Here is a 26,123-nt window from a genome sequence, read left to right as displayed (position 1 = left end):
AAAAAACCTAACACTAAGCCCCTGAAGATCTCCCTACCTTGTCTTCAACCAGCCGGGTATCACCGATCCGGCAAGAAGAGGTCCAGAAGAGGGTCCAAAGTCTTCATCCAGGTGGCATCTTCTATCTTCTTCCATCCGTAGCGGAGCGGGTCCATCTTGAAGCAACCGACGCGGAGCCATCCTTCCTCCCCGACGTCCTAAGTCCGAATGAAGGTTCCTTTAAATGACGTCATCCAAGATGGCGTCCCTCGAATTCCGATTGGCTGATTGGATTCTATTAGCCAATCAGAATTAAGGTAGGAAAAATCTGATTGGCTGATTGAATCAGCCAATCAGATTCAAGTTAAATCCGATTGGCTGATTGGATCAGCCAATCAGATTGAGCTCACATTCTATTGGCTGTTCCGATTAGCCAATAGAATGCGAGCTCAATCTGATTGACTGATTGGATCAGCCAATCGGATTGAACTTGAATCTGATGCCACCTGGATGAAGACTTCGGACCCTCTTCTGCCGGATAGGATGAAGACTTCGGACCCTCTTCTGGACTTCTGGACGGATGGGTGATACCCGGCTGGGTGAAGACAAGGTAGGGAGATCTTCAGGGGCTTAGTGTTAGGTTTTTTTAAGGGGGGTTTGTGTTAGATTAGGGGTATGTGGATGGTGGGTTGTAATGTTGGGGGGGTATTGTATTGTTTTTTTCAGGCAAAAGAGCTGATTTCTTTGGGGCATGCCCCGCAAAAAGCTCTTTTAAGGGTTGGGGAAAAATCCGTAGAAATAGAGTTCAGGACAGCGCCTAGATCTGTTTACCTGCTGCACTATAAAGGACCCCCTAATAAGGTCCTGGGGAGTTAAACAGTACAAAGAATTATAGGAGCGCCAATAAAGGCTAGAGTAAACTACAGGTACCTTAATATAGATTACATAAAACAATATCACCAATTAGATGAATCCAATAAGTTTAAAAACAGTATCCCCAATTTTGATGAATCGAATAAGTTCAAAAATATAACAAAAGAAATGAGTAAAATATATCCTTTTTAATAATACACACTAATTTAAAATCACAGTAGATTAATACAACCTGATCAGATAACTTCACTGATCACGACTTTATTCTTAACGTGGGGGTCACTGATAGCATAAGAAAACTACTATTCTGGTTTGTTACAGCCAATTAGAGCGACTCTGTGTAAGCCTAAAAAGTGCATAAAAATAATATGTGTTGGTGAATTGAAATATCAAAATAATATTAATTCTTAGGTAGGTGTACAATATACACACAAATATGTGAGAAAAAAGAGAGAAAACAAATATATTCACTTGTGAGAAAAATATGTACCAATAGATGTGTACCAAAAAAAGTGTGTACAAAAAATATAAAAAATATATATACCAAAGAATATATATAATACGATCTAATACCGGTATGATCTGCAAAAATCAAAAATAAAATGTGAATTACATATGTGTCAGACAGACAAGGTGGATAACTAGAGCTGTCCTTAGCTGTTATATCTAAGAACCAGGTCTAGTTATATCAGAAGCTGTTAGTTTCTTAAACAAATTTCTGAATGCTATAACTGTCAAAAGCTGTAAGTATCCTAAACAAATTTCTAAATGCTATAAATATCAAAATACAATATCTGCCAACATCTAGGAATGACAAAAAAGGAGATAAAAAATAGGCAATAATAAAACGATGTTTTGACAATAATAAAACCCAATTTTGTGGGAGAACAACAAAATTAAAAAATTAAAAAGCAAAGTCCATAATCCAATAAATAACTAATCCAAATGACAGCCAAATGATGAAGATACTTCTTAGGTCCAAAGGTCTCCGGAAACCTGTGGAAAAAATAAAGTGCACTAAACAAAGGGCTTAAAGGGACTGAGCCTGACAGGTAATGGACTCACAAATCTCCTCCAATGTCGACACGTTTCGGCCCTGTGATGGGGCCTTTTTCAAGACAACGCGTCGACATTGGAGAGATTTGTGAGGCTCATATATCACCAGGATCAGCTTATTGGGTGAGTCCATTACCTGTCAGGCTCAGTCCCTTTAAGCCCTTTGTTTAGTGCACTTTATTTTTTCCACAGGTTTCCGGAGACCTTTGGACCTAAGAAGTATCTTCATCATTTGGCTGTCATTTGGATTAGTTATTTATTGGATTATGGACTTTGCTTTTTAATTTTTTAATTTTGTTGTTCTCCCACAAAATTGGGTTTTATTATTGTCAAAACATCGTTTTATTATTGCCTATTTTTTATCTCCTTTTTTGTCATTCCTAGATGTTGGCAGATATTGTATTTTGATATTTATAGCATTTAGAAATTTGTTTAGGATACTTACAGCTTTTGACAGTTTTAGCATTCAGAAATTTGTTTAAGAAACTAACAGCTTCTGATATAACCAGACCTGGTTCTTAGATATAACAGCTAAGGACAGCTCTAGTTATCCACCTTGTCTGTCTGACACATATGTAATTCACATTTTATTTTTGATTTTTGCAGATCATACCGGTATTAGATCGTATTATATATATTCTTTGGTATATATATTTTTTATATTTTTTGTACACACTTTTTTTGGTACACATCTATTGGTACATATTTTTCTCACAAGTGAATATATTTGTTTTCTCTCTTTTTTCTCACATATTTGTGTGTATATTTTACACCTACCTAAGAATTAATATTATTTTGATATTTCAATTCACCAACACATATTATTTTTATGCACTTTTTAGGCTTACACAGAGTCGCTCTAATTGGCTGTAACAAACCAGAATAGTAGTTTTCTTATGCTATCAGTGACCCCCACGTTAAGAATAAAGTCGTGATCAGTGAAGTTATCTGATCAGGTTGTATTAATCTACTGTGATTTTAAATTAGTGTGTATTATTAAAAAGGATATATTTTACTCATTTCTTTTGTTATATTTTTGAACTTATTCGATTAATCAGAATTGGGGATACTGTTTTTAAACTTATTGGATTCATCTAATTGGTGATATTGTTTTATGTAATCTATATTAAGGTACCTGTAGTTTACTCTAGCCTTTATTGGCGCTCCTATAATTCTTTGTACTCTTTTAAGGGTTGGTAAGGTAATAGAGCTGTTAACTTTTTATTTTAGATTAGGGTAGGGCATTTTTTTATTTTGGGGGGCTTTGTTATTTTTTTTATGGGGCTTAGAGTAGGTGTAATTAGTTTAAAATTCTTGTAATCTTTTTTTATTTTTTGTAATTTAGTTTAGTTGATTTAATTGTAGGTAATTGTAGGTAGTTTATTTAATTAATTTATTGATAGTGTAGTGTTAGGTTTAATTGTAACTTAGGTTAGGATTTATTTTACAGGTAATTTTGTAATTATTTTAACTAGGTAGCTATTAAATAGTTAATGACTATTTAATAGCTATTGAACCTAGTTAAAATAAATACAAAGTTGCCTGTAAAATAAATATAAATCCTAAAATAGCTACAATATAATTATTAGTTATATTGTAGCTATATTAGGGTTTATTTTACAGGTAAATATTTAGCTTTAAATAGGATTAATTTATTTAATAAGAAATAATTTATTTTGTTAGATTTAAATTATATTTAACTTATGGGGGTGTTAGGGTTAGACTTAGCTTTAGGGGTTAATACATTTATTATAGTAGCGGTGAGGTCCGGTCAGAAGATTAGGGGTTAATAAGTGTAGGTAAGGTAGCAGCGACATTGGGGGGCAGATTCGGGGTTAATAAATATTATGTAGGTGTCGGCGACGTTGGGGGCAGCAGATTAGGGGTTCATAGGGAAAATGTAGGTGGCGGCGATGTCCAGTCGGCAGATTAGGGGTTAAAAAAAATGATTATAGTGGCGGCGATGTGGGGGGGCCTCGGTTTAGGGGTACATAGGTAGTTTATGGGTGTTAGTGTACTTTAGAGCACATTAATTAAGAGCTTTATAAACCGGCGTTAGCCCATAAAGCTCTTAACTCCTGACTTTTTTCTGCGGCTGGAGTCTTGTCTTTAGAGTTCTAACGCTCACTTCAGCCAAGACTCTAAATACCGGCGTTAGGAAGATCCCATTGAAAAGATAGGATACGCAATTGGCGTAAGGGGATCTGCGGTATGTAAAAGTCGTGGCTGGAAAGTGAGCGTTAGACCCTTTCCTGACTGACTCTAAATACCAGCGGGCGGTAAAAAGCAGCTCTAGGACCCCTTAAAGCTGTTTTTACGGCTACCGCAGAACTCTAAATCTAGGCGTTAATCTGGCCCTTCATATACAAGTCACCGTCAACATTTAAAACCCTAGGTAATGTACATCTCATGCATAAAATGGTTAGAAACTGATATATGTGTCTATACTTCTATTAGCAAGTTTACTTTTTTTAATAACCAAGTTGTACCAACATTGCATGTCCAATTTTACAGAATATCCCATTATTTATTATTTTCTTAACTTTGTTAAAAGTGCATACTCACACTGCTATACATAGATCACTGAATAAACCTCCAACATCAAACAACAACCTATGTTTATTAAAATGAATACAGTAATTATATTGTATATTTTTTATGTGTATGCATCATTCATTTTTATTTATAACACACACACATATGTATATATATATATATATATATATATATATACACACACACACATATCTATCTATCTATCTATCTATCTATCTATCTATCTATCTATCTATCTATCTATACATATTTAGATGAAAAGTATGATTCTCTTTTATAATATACTATATTTTGACCAATTGTTCTCATTCAGATAGTTATGTTATTAAGAGACACTATATCAGTTTTAATTTCGGTCGTTAAATATAATTTTTGATATTTTGTAAATATTTAAATCTCAGAATAGTTCTGTTTATTTTTTGGGGAAATAACATTGTCATTTTTTTTTTAAAATTGATTGTCAAAATAAACATATATCAATAAAATACAGATATGTTTTTTTAAAATAAATATGACTATTAAGGTAATAATATTGATTCTTCTTCTTTGCAGTACACATTGAATTCATATGGTGTTCATCCTTTTTATATGGGACTTGAAAATGATGGAAATGCTCATGGTGTTTTTCTACTGAACAGTAATGCAATGGGTAAAATAAATTGCTATTTTGATAAAAAATCAGTATGCCAAGGATATCATATTCCTATCAGTTTCAATACTATTCATTCATTGTTTTTAATTTGTTTTCTTATAGCAATTTCGATATTATCATGTGTCCTTTTTTGTAAATTCTAGGCCTATGTTTCATCTTCCATGACTGTACATCCTTATTTGTGTCTTTTTTGTACTGCTTAGTATTAAGAAACTTTGTAATACATTTTAAGCAAAGGTACATCTTTGTAAAAGACAAATAAATAAGTATACAAATTAACCCATAAATATACTTACTGTATATTTTTACATACTAGCATTAGGACAATGATATGATAGCTGACCCAGAGGAAGGACTATTTAATATTATAATATCATGTGAAACAGGGACTTTTTTTTTCCAGATGTAACACTACAGCCAACACCAGCCCTGACTTATCGCACAGTTGGAGGAATTTTGGACTATTACGTTGTTTTGGGACCCACTCCAGAAATTGTTGTTCAACAGTACACATCTGTAAGATTTTTAAAATTTCAACATTTGATAGTTTTAACATTTAAAAGTTGTTACTTTTTAAATAAACCTTTTCTTTTTGTTCTTTTAACTATAGCTTGTAGGGCGTCCAGTCATGCCAGCCTATTGGTCACTTGGATTCCAGTTGTGCCGTTATGGATATAAAAATACCAGTGAAATAGAACAAATATTTAATGACATGGTGAAAGCAAACATTCCATATGTAAGTCAACGTTTTGTAATTTTGATAATTTGCTTTTTCATAATTAAAGATTATTCAAACACTTGATTGTAAATTAGAAATTGGTTTTTAAGAATTAAAATAAAATATATATACAGTATATACATATGGCATCACTAAACATTGAAATGTTGCTCAAATGGTGAAAAGACTGCTGTCATAATATTGCAGCCATGCTATTGAAATAGTCACAATACTCTATGGAGGCTGAAGAGGGCTGAATTATGTTTTCTGGCATCCATGAAGTTAGCCCTAATCCCTAATCTAAAACACAATCCCTAAATACCAAACCCAATTCCTAAAACTTCCCCCAACCCCAAACCTCTTTTACCTGAGATCAACATTATCAGCCAGAACATTCTTGCACCTGGAAGGTATAGGCATTATGGTTAACAATAGATCTAAGCACATTCTATTTTAGATTGAAGTTTGTGGTTATAATCTCCCATCTTCAATCATTGCTAGATGCCCCATGAAAAAAAGACATGAGTGTATAACATGCTACAGCAAACATTAGATATAGAAGCTTTTCCACAAAGATCTCTTTTGCTAGATTCTTTTTGTAGTTATATTTTAGAATAGTGGCTAATAATTATTTTATGATTTTGGACATCAGTATATCATTTCTATAAATCATGAAAGAGACAAATACTTTTTCTTCTATTTGTTCTTCTACCCTTTCTTCTCATTATTATTATTATTAGCATGCTTGTGCTACTCCAAGGGATACACAATTAAAATACTGCATTAAAATAGTAAGATACAATTTGAAGTAGGAATAGAATACAATATACATTAAGAAAAATATAATGCTCAAATAAAGATGCTATGGGCAATCTATCACCTATTCAACCTTAACCCTGAATTTTTTTAAAACCCTAAATAAACCCGTAAACAGTGTGCTGACACCATGATTGCAAATCACTATTTTATATGTAATAATTGTTATTGCATCCTGGGAGAAGATGTAGCCAATTTGCTGATCACCACATCAGCTTTAGCTTCACAGGTAGACGTGACTGAACTGACCCACTAGTCCAACATACATGAGAGTTCACTACTTACTTACAGCAACTTTCCTGAAGTTGAGTTACTCTGCTTCCTGGATCTCTAGCTGTGAGCGTTCTGAAGTGGCAGGCCTCCTGCAGAGGCATATTTTGATCCTGAGAAGAAAAAATACCCAACCCTGTTTTATATAGCACTGACACCCCCTGAGCCCTCCCACACAGAAGCTTTGCCCAAGTCTCTGATTGGCTGGTGAAATCTCATACTCTTAAACCATTCTGGAGGTTACATAGATGTAATAAATAAATTATAGTTTGTGGTGAAAACATGATCACAGATGATGATCCCAAAGTTATTTAATAATGACAATGTAGTGTCTTAATTATATTTTAACTTCTATATACATTCTCTTTAAGGATGTGCAATATGCTGATATTGACTACATGGAGAGGCAGATGGATTTTACTCTTGGAGATGAATTTGCAGATCTCCCTAACTTTGTTGACAAAATCAGATTGGCTGGAATGAGATTCATTATCATGCTGGTAGGTTTTATGCTGTTTAAAACATGTAAGTATGCAGTGTATTTATTTTATAACACTTTTATATTTATTTCTAATTTTCAGGATCCAGCTATTGCAGGGAATGAAACCGAGCCTTACAAAGCATTTACAAGTGGAGTTGAGAAAGATGTGTTTATTAAATGGGGAGATGGAAGTGGAATTGTATGGGGAAAGGTATATATCTATATATGTATATTTGTTATTTAGTCTCCTACATTACACAGTTTTATAACTTCTAGAATAACAGACTAATTAGCTCCTTCAGATGGAAAAAGATTGCTAAGTTCCATAATTGCATGTTATCATAAAAGATATCCAGGAATGGCTTCACATGTTTACTGTAATTTCTATCAGTATATGCCAGGAAGTGAGTCTAAGCTCATTTAAATTAGCAGATGTATGCTGAAGATCTTAATGCAATATATCAAGCATGTTTATAAATGTAAAAAATCCCATACTCTACTATGTTACAAATATTTTCACCAGGGGAGGAAACATTAATGCTGCATTGTAGGGGCTGAAATGTGTTGGTAATATTTCAAAAGCTTGTGTATTCTTTAATTGATTAGAGTATATTTATGGTATTTGTAGGTAAATAAATATGTTTTCTTGCACCACACTTTTGAAGTATGACAATAAGTATGATAATAAGTGCATACTGTTAAAATGTCCAGTATTAATAGAAACTTAAATGCAATTTTTATATCCCTCTCCCCCTCTCTCTCTCTTTCTCTCTCTATGTGTGTGTGTGTATATATATATATATATATATATATATATATATATATATATAATTACATTTTGATGAAAACATTATCTTACAAAATAGCTAACTCAATATCTGTTTCTTTACTAGGTTTGGCCTGACTTACCTGGTGTAGTGGTTAATGACTCTTATGGTTGGGATGAACAAGTTGAGGTACGTTCATAAAAATGAGAAACTTTCTTGATTAAAAAAAATGTTCAAAAAGAACAAATATCTAACTTTTACGTTACATATTTGAAGTATAAAACAATTTAATGTTTGGGATTATCAGTTATCTTACCTGAGAATTAATTACTTAGGATTTTGATCAGTCACAAATTTATATTGAATAATGTAAGTGCCAAATTATTTTTACCATTATTCAGTTTGATGTAACGGTACCAAATGCCTAATAGATTTCTTTTTTATTATTATTATTTGAAAGAGGTCTAAAATGAGTTTAGGCTTTAAAATATTGTACATGAATAACTGTTTAAGAATAAGAAATGTTCAATACATGTCAGAATGTTTAACACATAAGTTAGCAAGAATTGGATGGTTTATATTTTCTGTAAAACATTACTTCTGGAAACTTGTAGTAAACTTCACCTATTGCTCATGACTGTTTAAAGTGAGATTGAAGTAAAAATTATAGTTTAAAGATTTAGATAGAACATACAATTCTAAAAAAAACATTACAATGTACTTCTATTAGCAAATTTGCTTCATACTCTTGATATCCTTTGTTGAAGAGAATACATATGTAGGCTTAAAGGGACAGTCTACACCAGAATTGTTTTAAAAGATAGATAGGGGCATATTTATCAAGCTCCGTTATAAAGCTTGATAAAGATCGCTGCTCCATAACTTGCCCGCCTGCTCTGAGGCGGCAGACAGAAATCAATCCGATCGAATACGATCAGGTTGATTGACACCCCGTGCTAGCGGCTGATTCACTGCAAATCTGCAGGGGGCGGCATTGCACTAGCAGTTCACAAGAACTGCTGGTGCAATGATAAATGTCAACAGCGTATGCTGTCGGCATTTATTGATGTGCAGCGATGTGCAGCGGACATGATACGCTACTTCGTATAATGTCCGCTCGCACATTGATACATATGCCCCCTAGTCTCTTTATTACCCATTCCCTAGTTTTGCATAAAAAAGACAGAAAAAGGAAAAACAAAACGCTAGGAAGCACTAAAAAACATATAGGGTTAAAACCTTCAGGAAGTGAATTCTATGTTACGATATAGCTCAATGTCACATATTAAAAAAATAAAGCATCCATATATAAAATCACTGCTAATTTATTATAGAATATTGTTAAAACACCTAAAATGTATAACAGCTAAATATATATATATATATAGAGGATGTCTCCTCTTATAGAATTCAAATAACCTATAGTTGCAATTGCCCATCTCTTTTGAAAGTCCTGGCAATCGCAACTATATGTTAATTGAATTATATAAGAGGAGACGTCCTCTATATATATATATATATATATATATATATATATATATTTAGATGTATTTTAGGTGTTTTATCAATATTCTTTAATAAATTATCAGTGATTTTATATATGGATGCTTTTTTTTTTTATTATGTGCCATTGCGCTATATCGTAACATAGAATTCACTTCCTGAAGGTTTTAACCCTATATGCTTTTAAGTGCTTTTTAGTGCTTCCTATCACTTTTGTTTTTCCTTTTTCTGTCTGTTATATACAGTATGTTCTGGCCATGAGACCAGTCGTAACAAAAGCTCTTGTAGGGTTAATTGTATAGCGTTTTAAGTCTTACAAATCCTAGTTTTTGTGTAACCAACACAGTTATATTAATACACTTTTTACCTCTATGATCATCTTGTATCTAAGCCTCTGCAAACTGCCCCCTCATTTCAGTTCTTTTGAAAGACTTACATTTTAGCCAATCAGTGCTGACACCAAAGTAACACCACATGCGTGAACACAGTGTTATCTATATGACACACATGAAAAACACATGAACTAACACCCTCTAGTGGTTAAAAACTGTCAAAATGCATTCAGATAATAGGTGGCCTTCAAGGTCTAAGATATTAGCACATGAACCTCCTAGGTTTAGCTTTCAACTAAGAATTCTAACAGAACAAAGCAAAATTTGTGATAAAAGTAAAATGAAAAGTTGTTTAAAATTACATGCCTTATTTGATCCATGAAAGTTTATTTTGGACTAGATTGTCCCTTTAAGAGCAGCAATGCACTACTTGGAACTAACTGATGATTTGCGACCACACATACCTCTTGTCATTGCGTCACCTAATGTGTTCAGCTAGCTCCTGGTTGTGCATTACTGCTCCTTCAACAAAGGACACCAAGAAAATGTATACAGGGGGTGCAGAATTATTAGGCAAATGAGTATTTTGACCACATCATCCTCTTTATGCATGTTGTCTTACTCCAAGCTGTATAGGCTCGAAAGCCTACTACCAATTAAGCATATTAGGTGATGTGCATCTCTGTAATGAGAAGGGGTGTGGTCTAATGACATCAACACCCTATATCAGGTGTGCATAATTATTAGGCAACTTCCTCTCCTTTGGCAAAATGGGTCAAAAGCAGGACTTGACAGGCTCAGAAAAGTCAAAAATAGTGAGATATCTTGCAGAGGGATGCAGCACTCTTAAAATTGCAAAGCTTCTGAAGCGTGATCATCGAACAATCAAGCGTTTCATTCAAAATAGTCAACAGGGTCGCAAGAAGCGTGTGGAAAAACCAAGGCGCAAAATAACTGCCCATGAACTGAGAAAAGTCAAGCGTGCAGCTGCCAAGATGCCACTTGCCACCAGTTTGGCCATATTTCAGAGCTGCAACATCACTGGAGTGCCCAAAAGCACAAGGTGTGCAATACTCAGAGACATGGCCAAGTTAAGGCTGAAAGACGACCACCACTGAACAAGATACACAAGCTGAAACGTCAAGACTGGGCCAAGAAATATCTCAAGACTGATTTTTCTAAGGTTTTATGGACTGATGAAATGAGAGTGAGTCTTGATGGGCCAGATGGATGGGCCCGTGGCTGGATTGGTAAAGGGCAGAGAGCTCCAGTCCGACTCAGACGCCAGCAAGGTGGAGGTGGAGTACTGGTTTGGGCTGGTATCATCAAAGATGAGCTTGTGGGGCCTTTTCGGGTTGAGGATGGAGTCAAGCTCAACTCCCAGTCCTACTGCCAGTTTCTGGAAGACACCTTCTTCAAGCAGTGGTACAGGAAGAAGTCTGCATCCTTCAAGAAAAACATGATTTTCATGCAGGACAATGCTCCATCACACGCGTCCAAGTACTCCACAGCGTGGCTGGCAAGAAAGGGTATAAAAGAAGAAAATCTAATGACATGGCCTCCTTGTTCACCTGATCTGAACCCCATTGAGAACCTGTGGTCCATCATCAAATGTGAGATTTACAAGGAGGGAAAACAGTACACCTCTCTGAACAGTGTCTGGGAGGCTGTGGTTGCTGCTGCACGCAATGTTGATGGTGAACAGATCAAAACACTGACAGAATCCATGGATGGCAGGCTTTTGAGTGTCCTTGCAAAGAAAGGTGGCTATATTGGTCACTGATTTGTTTTTGTTTTGTTTTTGAATGTCAGAAATGTATATTTGTGAATGTTGAGATGTTATATTGGTTTCACTGGTAAAAATAAATAATTGAAATGGGTATATATTTGTTTTTTGTTAAGTTGCCTAATAATTATGCACAGTAATAGTCACCTGCACACACAGATATCCCCCTAAAATAGCTATAACTAAAAACAAACTAAAAACTACTTCCAAAACTATTCAGCTTTGATATTAATGAGTTTTTTGGGTTCATTGAGAACATGGTTGTTGTTCAATAATAAAATTAATCCTCAAAAATACAACTTGCCTAATAATTCTGCACTCCCTGTAGTAGTTGATAATAGAATTAAACTGGAAAGTTGTTTAATATTACATGCTCTATTTGAATTTTTGAAAGTGTAATTTTGAATTCACTGCCCCCTTAATAGTATGTGGTATTCTCTTTTAAACTTTATAATGCCACCATACATGTAAAGAGTGTTCTCACACCTTTGAGAGACAATAGGGCCATATTCTTTTCTTTGGTCTAGTGAGATTATTTTACAATTCTCATCAGTTACTTGAGGTTCCTCAAAAGAATTTTAGAAAGCCACATTTAAGCTTGAAAGCTGCTTATCTTTTTTAGCAGGACACCTACATTACAATATAATAATAAAAAAAAAACAATTTTTCTACATAGCAGTGAGTTTTTGAACCCTTAAGGTGAACAATTTTGTTGTTTATACCTTTAATGTGGATACTTGTTACATTTTAAGAGCTGCAAATTGTCGTGGAAATTTGAATTACCTACTCAATGATTATGTAGAATTCACATTTTTTAAACTTTAACAACCATAGTATGTGCTAAAAGTTATAACGGAAAACTACAAGTTATGGAAAACAGATTTATTTGATACATTATCAGGAGCTAGAATTTTTTACTCTTCAAATAATAATGGACTTCTAGATATGTTTAGATTTGCCAATTGGGCTTATGATAGTGAATAATGGAGACACTCTAAAAACATCAAAGCCTGCATACCCAGAGTGAAATCTATCTCCAATAGAAGGTTTCAGTATTTATTTAGAATGAGGAAAAAATCCCTTATTCTATAATGCTCAGTAGTATGTTGATCACAGAATAGAGGTTCTGTGTGAACTTCAGCTTGTAATTACAGTAGCATTAGTACCTCACTGCACTTAAGGTGTATTTAAAAAAATGTTTCAGTGTTTTTTTTTTCCTTGATAACATTTTTTTTAATTATTTTTAGGCATATAGAGCTCATACTGCATTCCCTGACTTTTTCAAGAATGGCACAGCTGGATGGTGGCATGAACTATGCAAGGAATACAGAGAGAAATACATTAGGTTTGATGGCCTCTGGATAGTAAGTTTTATTTTTTCTCCCTTAGCTTTTAAAAATGGCAGATTGTCTGATAAATCAATCAATTAGTATACGTCAAGTACATCCCAAATGTATATGTGAAACATTTGAGCATGTTCCTTAAAGTGTGTACTATATACATTTTTTAATTATTTTTTTATTTTTTACCAAATAACAAGTTATCATTTTAGTTAAGCTTTTCCATATATATTTCTACAAATAAGATGAAACGGATTCCCATTAAGGGCTAGATTACTGTTATGCACAAGCCATATCAGATATTTGTGGCCATGTGCATGCAAGTTTAATTTTGCCATATTACAAGTTGAAAGTAAATGCGAACACATGAGCGCAATCAAGATATACACTAGAATGATTACTGCAACTTCAGAGATCTGGCTAACTGTTACGCAAGTCAAAAAAGTGTCGCAAAACACATCAAAAATACATTTACAATTACAGTTACACTATCTAATAAAAATATTTTTAAAAATTGCAATAAAAAGTTATAAGGGCTCAAAGATATGAGATGTCAGGTTTTAGAGAAAAAAAAACTGGCCAAAAGTGCTTTTACATAGGGTTCCATAGCAACACATGTATGTATGTATATAAATATTTATGCATGTATTTCTATACAAATGTATATATGTATTTATATGTGTATGTGTGTATTTACAGACATATATGCACATTTAAATACAGATATGCATATGTCTAGAAATACATACATATAGCTCATTGCAATCCTGCGCTCGTGTTAGCGTAAGCTGGTGGCTCTTATTTTTTTCTTTTTCAAAACGTGTCTGCATTAAAGTCTATGGGGGAATACGAACCTTCTTCCACAACTTCGCAAAGTCTTTTTTTCTGTGCGAGGATGCGACCGCAAGAGCACAAAAGTTTTACTTGCGACCTGTAATAAATGTGCAACTGGGCGTGCAAGGATAAAAAAAGTTGAGCGCAGATAAAGCACTCGCAGGAGCACAAATTTGTGATCCATCCGTAATCTAGACCTAGGGCTCCATGTACTAAGAGGCGGGCGGACAGCTTCTTAACTCGCGAAGCTGTCCGCCCGCCTCCGCTACACACGGGCAGTGGATCTATTGATCCGCTTGCCCGTATGTACCATTACACACTCAGCGGAGTGTGTAATGCCAGCCCCTTCAGTCGCGCGACCAATCACGCGACTGAAGGGGCTGTCAATCACCGAGAGCGAGCGAGCTCTCGGTGATTTTGCTTCGCCACCTAAGAGGTGGCGTAGGGTGTAGGAAGCAGCGGTCTAATGACCGCTGCTTCTTACATTGCGGTAAGCAGGCTCGCATATGCGAACCTGCCCCGCAAAGGCTCCGGAGCAGCTTTCGCTGCTTCGTACATGGAGCCCCTAGAGTTTGGTGAATAATCTGTCTTTTGCAGGCTTGTGATGGCTAAGCATGGTAATTGTGCGATAAAGGTGCTGTTTTCACAAAATTATACCTAGGCAGACTGTAAAGAGGCAAGATATTATCAAATGATAATGAATCAAATGAGAGAAATTACTCTTCATAGGTCAAGTTTATATAGGTAGTGTTAATAATTTTAGCTATCTGAAAGCCATTTTGAACAAAGATAATACCATCCAGCATATAATTAATAATTACTTATATAATATGTGTTCTTAACTTCCTATGACAGATTACTTCAGGAAGACAGTTATTTTATAAAATGAAATATATATTTTTGTATTGTAATAGCGATGAATTAAAATACGAGTGGAGTGCTATCAATTAATCACAAGCTCTATTGGGATTTCACATTTGTTTGTGCGCAAGTTAAATTGCGCTCATATTACACGTTGAAAGGAGCACATTTGGGATTTACGCTAGAATGTTTACCGCAACCTCAGAACTGTTTCGCAAAACAAAAAAAGTGTCAGAAAACACATAAAAAATACATTACAAAGTACACTTACACTCATAATAACACCATCTAATAAAAATTATTAAAAGAAATATTGCACACAAAAGTTATACAGGCTCAATGATATGAGATCTCAGCTGTTTAACATAGAGATACATACATGTACATGTCTAAAGATGTATATGTACATATATTTATATGTCCATATATGTGTATATATGTATTTATGTATTTAAATGTGTATATATGACGTACTGTATACATATATACTGTATATGTATATATATATATATATATATATATGTGTGTGTGTGTGTGTGTGCATTGAAGCCCTTTGCTGTCAAGTACATGAGAACATATACAAGCATATATAAGCAATATTAATTTTTTATAAATGTTTTAACTATGCATTTACTGTAAATATTTAACATTCCATTGTTCTGCACATATACAATATGCTATAAGTATTTTTAAATAGATATTCCTATTTCTAGAACTTTTATTTATTAAATATCAGACAGTTAGATACAGTAAATGTGTTAACATTTTCGAATGGACAAACAGAAAAACAATGAATTATATATGCTCAGGATATCAAGTCACGCATCCCTCCATGTCCAGGGTCCCTAAAGTCCTACTGTGTTCCCCCAGTTTAATCAAGATAGTTATCCAAACATTGACATTTTCTTTTTCTTTTCTTTTTTTTTTTAAACATATCAGTAATAACCCTGCCTCCTTAGTAGGTACAGGTTGCAAAGAGTACATTACATGGAATTCTACATTGATAACACTGACATGTTATGGGGCATATGTTGATTATTTTTTCCATTTAACTAAACAATTATAGCAAACTTAATAAACTCATAACAATCAATAGGTCTGTGTGCGGTCTCAAAATACACATATTCTGCTTGCTCCCATATATTTCACTCTCCTCTAAGATTTGCTTCTGGCATATATACGTATATGGTATTTCTGAAAGGAGACCAAAGCTGTCTCTTGGTTGGCAAGTCTAGTAATTCTAGATATAGCTACCATTTGTCTAGGAAGCTTGGAATTCTCATGGAAACATTAAACGTGGTATCAAATTGCTCATAGATGACATATTTAAGTAACATTTGCTTACAAAATGCATAGGTGCTTCCCTATGTAGTCATTTGCAAAATATACATTACCTAGCTTGCAATATAACACAAGTCATCAGTCTCTGGTTGCGTCTCCCACAGGGTAGTTGGTCCAAGCATAGTATATGTGACAGTGTAAGTGACAACTGCTGGTGCATCATTTTAGAAAGCCAGTAGGAGACTCGGTTCCAGTATTTCTGAATTTTTGGGCAGTACCATAGGTAGTGTAGGAAGTCGGAAAGAACATTTACTACATATATTAGAGAAATGTTTCCTCCATTTGCTCCGCCTATTGGGGTAATGTAGTCTTGGTATACAACTCTAATCTGAGATTCTCTAAGGTCTGCTGAAGTCTGACTTTGCGTTTGTTCCAAGTAGTCATTAAACCTTGTTGTGCGCTGGGTAGCTTTGCCTGTAGTAGTAGTTTGTATATTGGGGATACAGAAAAGTTATTTGAATGAAATTTGCTATATGTAGGGCCTAGTGGGGTAAGTTCCCAGAATGTGTTGCAGGTCCGTAAGACCTGGCTTGTGTAGTGGCATAATTGGAAGTAGGCAAACCTCTGGTTTGGGGGAATAGAGTAGGTTAGACATATAATATCAAAAGGTAGCACTGACTTAGTACATTTGTCCCGAATTTTACTCAATTTGTCAATCCCTAGGTGTTTCTAATTGTTAAAGACAAGGGAACAGCGAGCTTGTTTGGAATCTTGGGTTCCTACAGATTGGGAGGTAAGGGGAGTGGGGCTGCAAAGAGTCTCAGAGAAATAGAGGCATGGTCTGATATGGTGATATTGTTGATTCTAGTTTCAGTGATCAAGAGTTCTAGGGAGTTCTAGGGATGCAGAGGTGAGGAAGAGATCTGTATGTGACTGTGTGTTGTGTGCATGAGATGCACATATAAAGACTCATCCCATAGGGTTTTGTTTCCTCCAAATATCTTAAACACCAAGGGTTCAGTGTAAGGTGTCAAATATCTTTAGTGGATATGTAGTTGGGGTAGAAGTTGGTTTCAAAGGGTCATAACTAATGGGGTCTTTGAATCTGACTAGCGCTGGGTTAAGCATCTTGTCAGGTCTTACCAGCATTCCAGGTCACTTTGGTTAGGACCATATTTGTTACACAAGGTATACCTTCTTTCTTGCCATTTAAACTTCACAGTAACAAACCTTCCGTCTGGGTCAACAATCTTAGTGTCCAGCTGATATTGGAAATCATACCTCTAGTGGAATTATTATAGGTGGCAGAGACTATTTCTGTTATCCAATTTATTTTTAGTTTTGCGTGTTCCATTTCATTCAGATGGGTCTCTTGTAGACACATGGGGCTAGATTTAGCATAGTGCGAGTGGACATGATACAGTGTAGTGTATCATGTCCACCAAACATCGATAAATGCAGACAGCATACGCTGTCTGCATTTATCATTGCACAAGCAGTTGTTGTGAATGGCTTGTGCAATGCCGCCCCTTGCAGATTCGCGGCAGGGGGTGTCAATCAACCCAATTGTATTCAATCAGGTTGATTTCCGTCCGCAGCCTCAGAGCAGGCAGTCTTTAGACCACTGCTTCATAACTGCCATTTCCGGCAAGCCTGAAGACTTGCGCGGAAACAGGGGCTTCAAGCTCCATAAAGAGCTTGATAAATTGGCCCCATGATATCTGCTTGTGATTTTTTTCAGGCTAGGACAGATTTCCTTTTGATAGGGGAGTTAATCCCCACTTTGTTCCAGGATAGGATTTTTACTGTCATTTGAGGGCCTTAAACAGCGAGGTGTAAAGTGAACTATGGGGAAGTTCCAGAAAGGGATTAGGGGCTATTGTCCAGGGATAGGTGGGCAAATATAAGTATGGTGTCTAAGAGATTGTAATGTCTCACAGCTATAACATAACCATACAACAGTAAACAATAAAATATTAAAAAGCCATAATAAGATTTAACATACAACCTTAACAGGAACCAAGCCATATTGGGTCCTGTTTAGAGTCCCTTAACCCATATGTGGGTATGTTTTAGGTAAGTTCAGGTGACGAGAGATATCTAGAAGAATCTTGCTGGTTATGTAGACATTTCGGTGGAGGTTCCTTGTCTTGATCCAAGAAAGCTTGGGCATCTTTAGATGAGTCAAAAAATCTGAGACCTTTTAGGGTGTTGAGGCGTAGATGAGCTGGATACAGTAGGGTAGCTTGGCGGTTCTCCTTGTGAAGCAGTGTGCAACGAGATGCAAATTCCTTTCTTCATGTTTGGACATGTAAAGAGTAGTCCTGGAACAAGTAGATTATTTTATCGTCATAGATGAGCATCTGCAATTTCCTGTATGGTCTTAAGAGTTGGATTTTGGACTGAAAGTTCAGATACTTAATCATTACTCCTCTTGTGGAGCATTTTTATCAGAAAAGGGTGTTCTGTTGCTGCCAACTCTGTGCACTCTTTACATTCTCATAAGAATATACTCAGCTGAGACTTTCAGTAAATTTGGTAAAGAGTGTTCTGTAAAGTAAAGTAGCTCAGATGGTCGAACTGTTTCAGGCAGGTCCACAAGTCTGACGTTGTTCCTGCAGGAATGGTTTTCTAAGTCATATATTTTCTGATGAAGGGAAATGTTCTGTTGAATTAGATTAGGTCTTTTACTTGTACAGTAGAGGTGTTGTGACCATCTTCTAGGCCTGATATACTTTTATTATTGTAACATTCCAATGTCTTGTCTCCCCTTCTACTCTGTCTCAAACTACACCTCCCCTATTACTTTATAACCAGGATTTTTTACCTTAACATTATCTTTCTCACAGCTGCAAATCTAACTACACAAGTTGCCCAGCTCTGGAAGCCAATCCTCCCTCCACCACCCACCCTGGTGTTTACCTTAATATATAAACACCTCCTAACAGCAATTAGGTGCAGCTGTCACTAATGATTCAGGATAGAGACACTACTTCATTTTTACAGCCTCTGTACTGACACAACCACATTCTGTTACTATTTTCCAATCCTCATTTGCCTTCTCACCACACACTTTTTCTTATTGTTTGCCTACGTCATTACTCACTCTCAGTTTACCCTGCCTTATATCAGACATATTTCCCTTCTCCCTTACCTCCTGTGTCCATTTCCTCTCTTTTAGATTGTTAGCTTGAGAGCCTCTCTACCTGTAGGCCAGTTTGTATTTAAAGTGAACTACTACTGATTGTGTTTAAGTGCAGTGCTTTCCTCTCCTTTTGTATAACTCAGTTATTGCACCTAAGACTGTATTGTACCCCTACTGTACTTGTTTACTTGTGTATGTAATGCATCCCTGTAATTTTTTTATTATTACTTGTATAGCTCTGCGTAATCTGCTGGCGCTTTATAAATACCTGATAATAATAATAATAATAATAATAACAATAGTAATAATTCTGCTGTAGTTAATCTCAAATTAAATTGCTTGACCTCAGTTGTGAGGCTATCCATGACTTTCTGCAGGTTTTCTAGTAGTAGTAGTAGTTTCCAGTAGTAAATAGTTCAATTGTTGTTCAGTGGGAGGCATATAAGTGTCTGCAGTTGTGCCTGCGGGTATGGCCGATGGTGATGGGGTAGGGGATCAGGGACCCCTTTACCCCTTTTATCTTGGGCTTTTGCCCTGTGAGACATTTTGTTTGATGTTAGAAATCTGTCCATTAACAAGTGTTCTTTCAAAGGACACTGAGGTGAATGTATAATTATAAGCTTGTGGGTTCACAGAATAGCAGGTTATCACTGCAGCTGGTCCTCCTTAGGTGATAACCGTGGTGTTTAGTCGTAGTCCCCTTCAGGTCTTGTTTTGAGATTATAAACCTAGCTTCTCTTAGTATGGGTGGCGGTTGTGCGTTGCAGCCATCTAAATTATCTGTATTCAGGTTTCTCTGTGAGTCAGCGTTAATGCTTCCTGAATTTACCTGTTCTACTGTTAGGTAGGTGCTTAGACTTTAAAAAGAAAAATGTGGTGTGATGGCTCCCTGGTTCGACAGTGATTAGCAAAAAATCCCCCAAAATTCACACAAATCTCAAGAAATGTGAATTCATAAAAGATATAGTAAAAAGTAGGGGAAATGCGCTCCAGATGAGACCAAAATATATAAAATATTGATATTTATTAAACAGCAGGCAATGTATATATAATTATATGTATAAAAATAATCAGATGCAGACATCTACATTGAAATACATATTAAAACATGTTCATGAGTATACAATAAAATCGCCAAATTGGCACAGAAAATAAAGAGAAAAAATAGATTAAAAATGTAGGACAGAGCATTGTCGTATTCGTATCACAGTCTTGTGAGTATCAAAGTCTATATTGGACCCACTTACAATAGCGCAAGGTTAGTCTGTTGGAGTACAGAAAGAATATTTTGAGTACGGACCAAACTCTTTCTTTGTTCTTTGATCAAGTGATCGTTGGTGACTGTGTTTGTAAACGCTTGGTTTCTGCGATCATCATCTGTTCCAGTGGACAGAACTTCCAGGACACGTGACATACATTTCTCCCTTCTGATTGGTTAGTAGGTCTGTCTTTTGAAACAGAATGTCTGCTCGCAAGGGATTATTATTATTATTATTGGTTATTTGTAGAGCACCAACAGATCAATTGTATATATTGTAAACAAAGGAATCATGTTACACTGTAGATGCTAATTAGCTTGCCAAGTTGTCAGGGATTCTTTTTCTTTCTCACAACAAGATCAATTAGAGCACCACGATAGGATTTAAAAGCCAGAGACACTCGTTATGTACACAAAGTGCTGGATAAACCTGTTCTGCTCCACCAACCAATTATATATGTAAAGGAGGGATTTCACCATATAGGAGTTTCAGAAGTGTTTATGGATCATAGAAAAATAACGCCACAACAGGTTTTTTTAAGCACAAAACCACTCGTTAGAATCACAAAGTGTTCGTTGCCCCTGTTCAGCTCTTAATTTCTGACACTTTTACTGTTGATAATAGTGAGCAAATCTACACATTTTGGCAGTTAACCCTGCCTTTATCAAGATAGGTGCTTAGACTGCTATATGGTTCTACCGTGTATAGCCTGTTTAGATATTCCTATTTATATAATGTGTAAATCTATACCTATTTATAATCATGTATAAATATAGGTATAGATATCCTATACTATAAAAGGCCAAGTGTGGGGGCGGAGCTAGCCGTTGAAGAAGCAAGACATGTTTCAATGAAGCTCCAGACATTATCTACTTTCCATCAGCTAATATCCTCAAAAACTCCCCAAGCTTTATTAATTTGAATCTCAGATGGATTAGTAGTGAACGCTGAGCTGAGGAAACATCAGAGTGGAGATTTGAAGGAGGTTTTAGCACGTTTGCCAAGGAACCACCACGCGACATAGCATGTCATAAACTAGAGAGTCAGCCGTAATGTGGTTTATATCCAGCAGCAAACCTCTCAGTGAACACTCTTATTGCTAAAAATAGTAACAACGCTTAATTTAACCACCTATACGGTTAACTTCTCATAAGGGCTGTTATTGTGCACTAGAGCGGAAGCCTAACCAAGATGGCGACGGTCCTACTTTTATTGCAACAGCTGGAGGCTAAGATGGACACCCACTTTTCCAAGCTGCGCGAGGAACTTGTGTTGGAGCGGAAAGCTGCAGGAGAGGATTGCAGACCTTTCACAATGCAACCTCCGTATTTAGATGATTTCTCAGCCGCCTCCTCCTCCTTTCAAGCGCAGGGGCTAAAGTCTGAAAACTCCCTCACGCATACAAGCACGAGCGCTCACTTACCTTTCACCTTAGAGAGTACCGTTTGGTCTACAGGGAGAACACGCAGCCTAGCAGAGACGCCGGTTTCCGACTCCAGCAGCAGCGAGCACCTCACAGAGCTGGGAGACACTCCCGACCCCTTTGTTCGCAGTGATTCTGGTTTGGCCTCCCCAATTTTACTAGCCGTCGGAAGCAAGGTTATCGGCTGTGAACATAGATCGCCGGTATACCGCACTACAGGGACTAATGGATACATACCGCAGACACCTCTCTCTTTGTTTGAGACATCAGCTGTTGAGCTCTTCACCTCTTCATATCTTCCAGAGGCAGACCTGTTACTTAACTTAACCGGTAACTTTGTGGCCACGGTACCAGTCACGAGAAGTACAGCCCTTAAGCCCTCTTTGATCTTAGAAGGGGGTAGCACGCTGCAGTGTCACATTAATAACTCTTTGCCCCCTACAGAGCTCCAGTCGCAGACACTTCGATTTATGGTAAAGCTCTTCAGTGACGAAGTGATTGCAGAGGACCATCTTCTGCAAGTTTGGCCACAGCTCGTTAGTGACGGGTGCTATGGATACCTGAGACCCACTGATCTACTCTTATTTACCGGAACCCTGTCTCCACTATGTAATCTCTCTGGGCTGAATCAACTATGCAGAGGAGGCTATCCCTTTATTGGAGTAAAAGCTGGTGTAGGCTAAGGGACATAACGCACAGGTGCCAGTAATGTTAATAGTACAGTAATATATTATCATTTGGCACAAAGCTCTATGTTGAACTGTATCATAAGTACCGCTCCCTTTACTTCACCCATTTAAGGCTATTTTATTCTCTAACATTTCTTGCAGTATAGATTGTAAGTTACTCTAATAATGTCACCGAGTCAGATCCTTAGAGGACATTGAGTTCCTAATTACTAATGTTTTTATTCTCTGTATTACACTAACAATAGAGGAGTAATTGCATTGTTCCTCTTTACCTATACCTGCTCTCAGACATATATAAATGGGGGGTAGCATGCTATATCCCACCTGGAAGTGAATGTGCTACTATAAATATTAACCTGTTAGATAAACCCCTATTGCTCATTTCATGATCCTGAAGTTAAGAAGCATGATATTTATGCGTATATATGTACCTATATATAGCATTATGGTCTTGTCATTATACATGTTATCTTAGCTTGACACCGCATGGCTCATGGTTTTTATTGTTTATCCCATACTGTTCACTAGATGCTTTTTGTTGACTTGTCCACTTCTAATAATTTTGTCACACTTCTCATGTTGATGTTGCAAATCTAAAATTGCAGATGTTGTCAACTTATAGACTGTTATATATTTTCTCTTATAGGACAGGCAGAAACAGTTTATGCATGTCTATAGTTAATCTTACTACCATATATGTATGTTGTGCATAAGTTATAATCAGATACAACCCTATTTGTGTTTTCCTTTTTTATTTTTTTCTTAAACTATGTTGCTATATAAGACGTTTTCTCTGCACAGAGGATATTAATTCATATAATATCAGAGGGCTAGCTTGACCAACTAGCTAGTTGCGGCCCTAACTATGTTAAGTCACTCATTCACCAGGGTTGTAGAGAAAGGTATACTCACTCATATGGGACACTATACCCATATTTTAGCAACTACCTTGATGCAGTGTGTAACATGACCCAACGGGGCGTCATAGCCTTCCCCTAGGTATGGGACTATAATAAAGTATTTAAAAAGCCACTTGCGGCCGAGGTGGCATCATATAGTATCATATACGTCTTGATATCTCAGGGGAGGAAGCCCTCTATATCTAAGATTAAACAGATTAAGTATTATGTATACATAGTGGTGGTTTTAAACCAAGATACATTAAGGGTCAAGCACGTGTCTATCACACCTTACTTATGATCCACTGTTGGTCCTTTCAGACGGGGTTATAAGACAGGATAGCATAATAGTTGTTATCATCCCATCGTAATATACATTGGGTCTGTTTTAGACGAGGAATACTAAGTTTTCGGTACTATGCCTAACATGTTGTGATCTAAATTACTAATACGACCCAAAGAGTAGTGTCTATAGCCTAGCTCATGAAAAGCAAGGGGCTCTATGTTTACCAGTCTTCTGGCTCAGATAAGTATCTAAGCACTATAACCACAATTAACTTATGTTCTTTGCTTAACATTATATAGTTTCAAATGTGGTATCTCACCCCCCCCCCCCAATTTAACATCTCTATCCACCCATTTTGGTGAATATTCCTGCGGTGTTAATCCGCTCTATGTTCATTATATTTATAACTTTATTTCATACTTATTTCATTAATGCTAATAGTACATTCAATATAATATACAGTACCTCTCAGGGAAAAATGTTTCCTCCAACCAAGATAAGTTTTCTATATATGCCAGATTAACGTATCTTGCTAATAGGCAGTAACTTGTGATAAAAAGGTACTTCAGTAACATGTTATAAAAAAAAAAAAAAATATAAGGTATCAATGCAATATTTATAATATATTTGGATGAGTTAGACTAATAATGCAGTATGTTATGTTTGATATAAGAATGTTGTCATGATCTCCTTCAGACTTGTTTATTTTGATGTAACTTATATTCATGTTTCTATGTGATTCATGTCGTGCTAAATACCTTAATAAAAAACTTTGATTTAAAAAAAAAGGCCAAGTGTGTTTGTCCGAAGCTGTCATGCGCAGTAGAGACAGCACGCGGACAAACACACTGGCCTAAGTCCCTACCTGTTCTGCCGACTGCACCGAGCAGAAGTGGGCGTGACCGACCGTGAAGGGGCGTGGTCTAATGCGAAAGCCCGTGAAAGGGGCGGAGCCTAGCGTGAAGGGCCGTGGAGAGAGCTCAAACAGCTCAAGAGAGGGTGGAGGGATGTGGGGAGATGTGGGGAGAGGGGGGGAGATGTGCAGTGAGGGGGGAGATGTGGAGTGAGGGGGGAGATGTGGGGAGATGTGGAGAGAGGGGGGAGATGTGGAGAGAGGGGAGAGATGTGGGGAGATGTGGAGAGAGGGGGGAGATGTGGAGAGAGGGGGGAGATGTGGAGAGAGGGGAGAGATGTGGGGAGAGGGGGGAGATGTGGAGTGAGGGGGGAGATGTGGTGAGAGGGGGGAGATGTGGAGATAGGGGGGAGATGTGGAGAGAGGGGGGAGATGTGGAGAGAGGGGAGAGATGTGGGGAGAGGGGGGAGATGTGGAGTGAGGGGGGAGATGTGGAGAGAGGGGGGAGATGTGGAGTGAGGGGGGAGATGTGGAGAGAGGGGAGCGATGTGGGGAGATGTGGAGAGAGGGGGGAGATGTGGAGAGAGGGGGGAGATGGGGAGAGATGTGAGGAGAGGGGGGAGATGTGGAGAGAGGGGGGGAGATGTGGGGAGAGAGAGAGCGGGGAGAGAGAGAGGGGAAAGAGAGAGGGGGAGAGGGAGAGAGAGAGACAGAGAGAGAGGGGGGAGAGAGAAAGAGAGGAGAGAGAGAATGAGAGAGAGGGAGAGAGAGAGAGGGGGGAGAGAGAGAGGGGGGAGAGAGAGAGGGGGGGGGAGAGAGAGAGGGAGGGGAGAGAGAGAGGGGAGAGAGAGAGAGGAGAGACACAGAGAGAGGGGAGAGAGAGAGAGGGGGGGGAGAGAGAGGGGGGGAGAGAGAGGGGGGGAGAGAGAGAGGGGGGAGAGAGAGAGGGGCAAGAGAGAGAGAGAGGAGAGACAGAGGGGGGAGAGAGAGAGGAGAGAGAGAGAGAGAGGGGGGAGAAAGAGAGAGAGGGGAGAGAGAGAGAGGGGGGAGAGAGAGAGAGGGGAGAGAGAGGGGGAGAGAGAGAGAGGGGGGAGAGAGAGAGGGGAGAGAGGGGGGGAGAGAGGGAGGGAGAGAGGGGAGGGAGAGAGGGGGGGAGAGAGGGGAGGGAGAGTGGGGGGGAAAGAGGGGAGAGAGAGAGAGAGGTGAGAGAGAGGGGAGAGAGAGAGAGGGGGGGGAGAGAGAGAGATAGAGGGGAGAGAGATAGAGGGGAGAGAGAGAGACAGAGAGAGGGGAGAGAGAAAGAGAGAGGCGAGAGAGAGAGGAGGCACGAGAGAGAGGGGGGGAGAGAGAGAGAGAGAGATAGAGGGGAGAGAGAGAGAGAGAGAGGGGTGAGATAGAGAGGGGGAGAGAGAGAGGGGAGAGAGAGAGAGGAGAGAGAGAGAAAGGGGGGAGAGAGAGAAAGAG

At 37.4% G+C, this 26,123-nt stretch overlaps 1 protein-coding gene across 1 annotated transcript in view; it reads left to right on the top strand.

The window, feature by feature from the left end:
• Positions 1-26,123, top strand: part of MGAM (maltase-glucoamylase) — a 300,259-nt gene that overhangs the window by 229,796 nt on the left and 44,340 nt on the right. Inside the window, exons 52-58 of the mRNA XM_053710109.1 lie at positions 5,017-5,113; positions 5,520-5,632; positions 5,727-5,852; positions 7,292-7,420; positions 7,502-7,612; positions 8,295-8,357; positions 13,037-13,153. Of these exons, the coding sequence (XP_053566084.1) occupies positions 5,017-5,113; positions 5,520-5,632; positions 5,727-5,852; positions 7,292-7,420; positions 7,502-7,612; positions 8,295-8,357; positions 13,037-13,153 (756 nt within the window). The remainder of the gene's footprint in view (positions 1-5,016; positions 5,114-5,519; positions 5,633-5,726; positions 5,853-7,291; positions 7,421-7,501; positions 7,613-8,294; positions 8,358-13,036; positions 13,154-26,123) is intronic.

This window comes from Bombina bombina, chromosome 4, assembly GCF_027579735.1.
Source record: "Bombina bombina isolate aBomBom1 chromosome 4, aBomBom1.pri, whole genome shotgun sequence".
NCBI lineage: Eukaryota > Metazoa > Chordata > Amphibia > Anura > Bombinatoridae > Bombina > Bombina bombina.
This window is presented reverse-complemented; position numbering and strand designations above follow the sequence as displayed.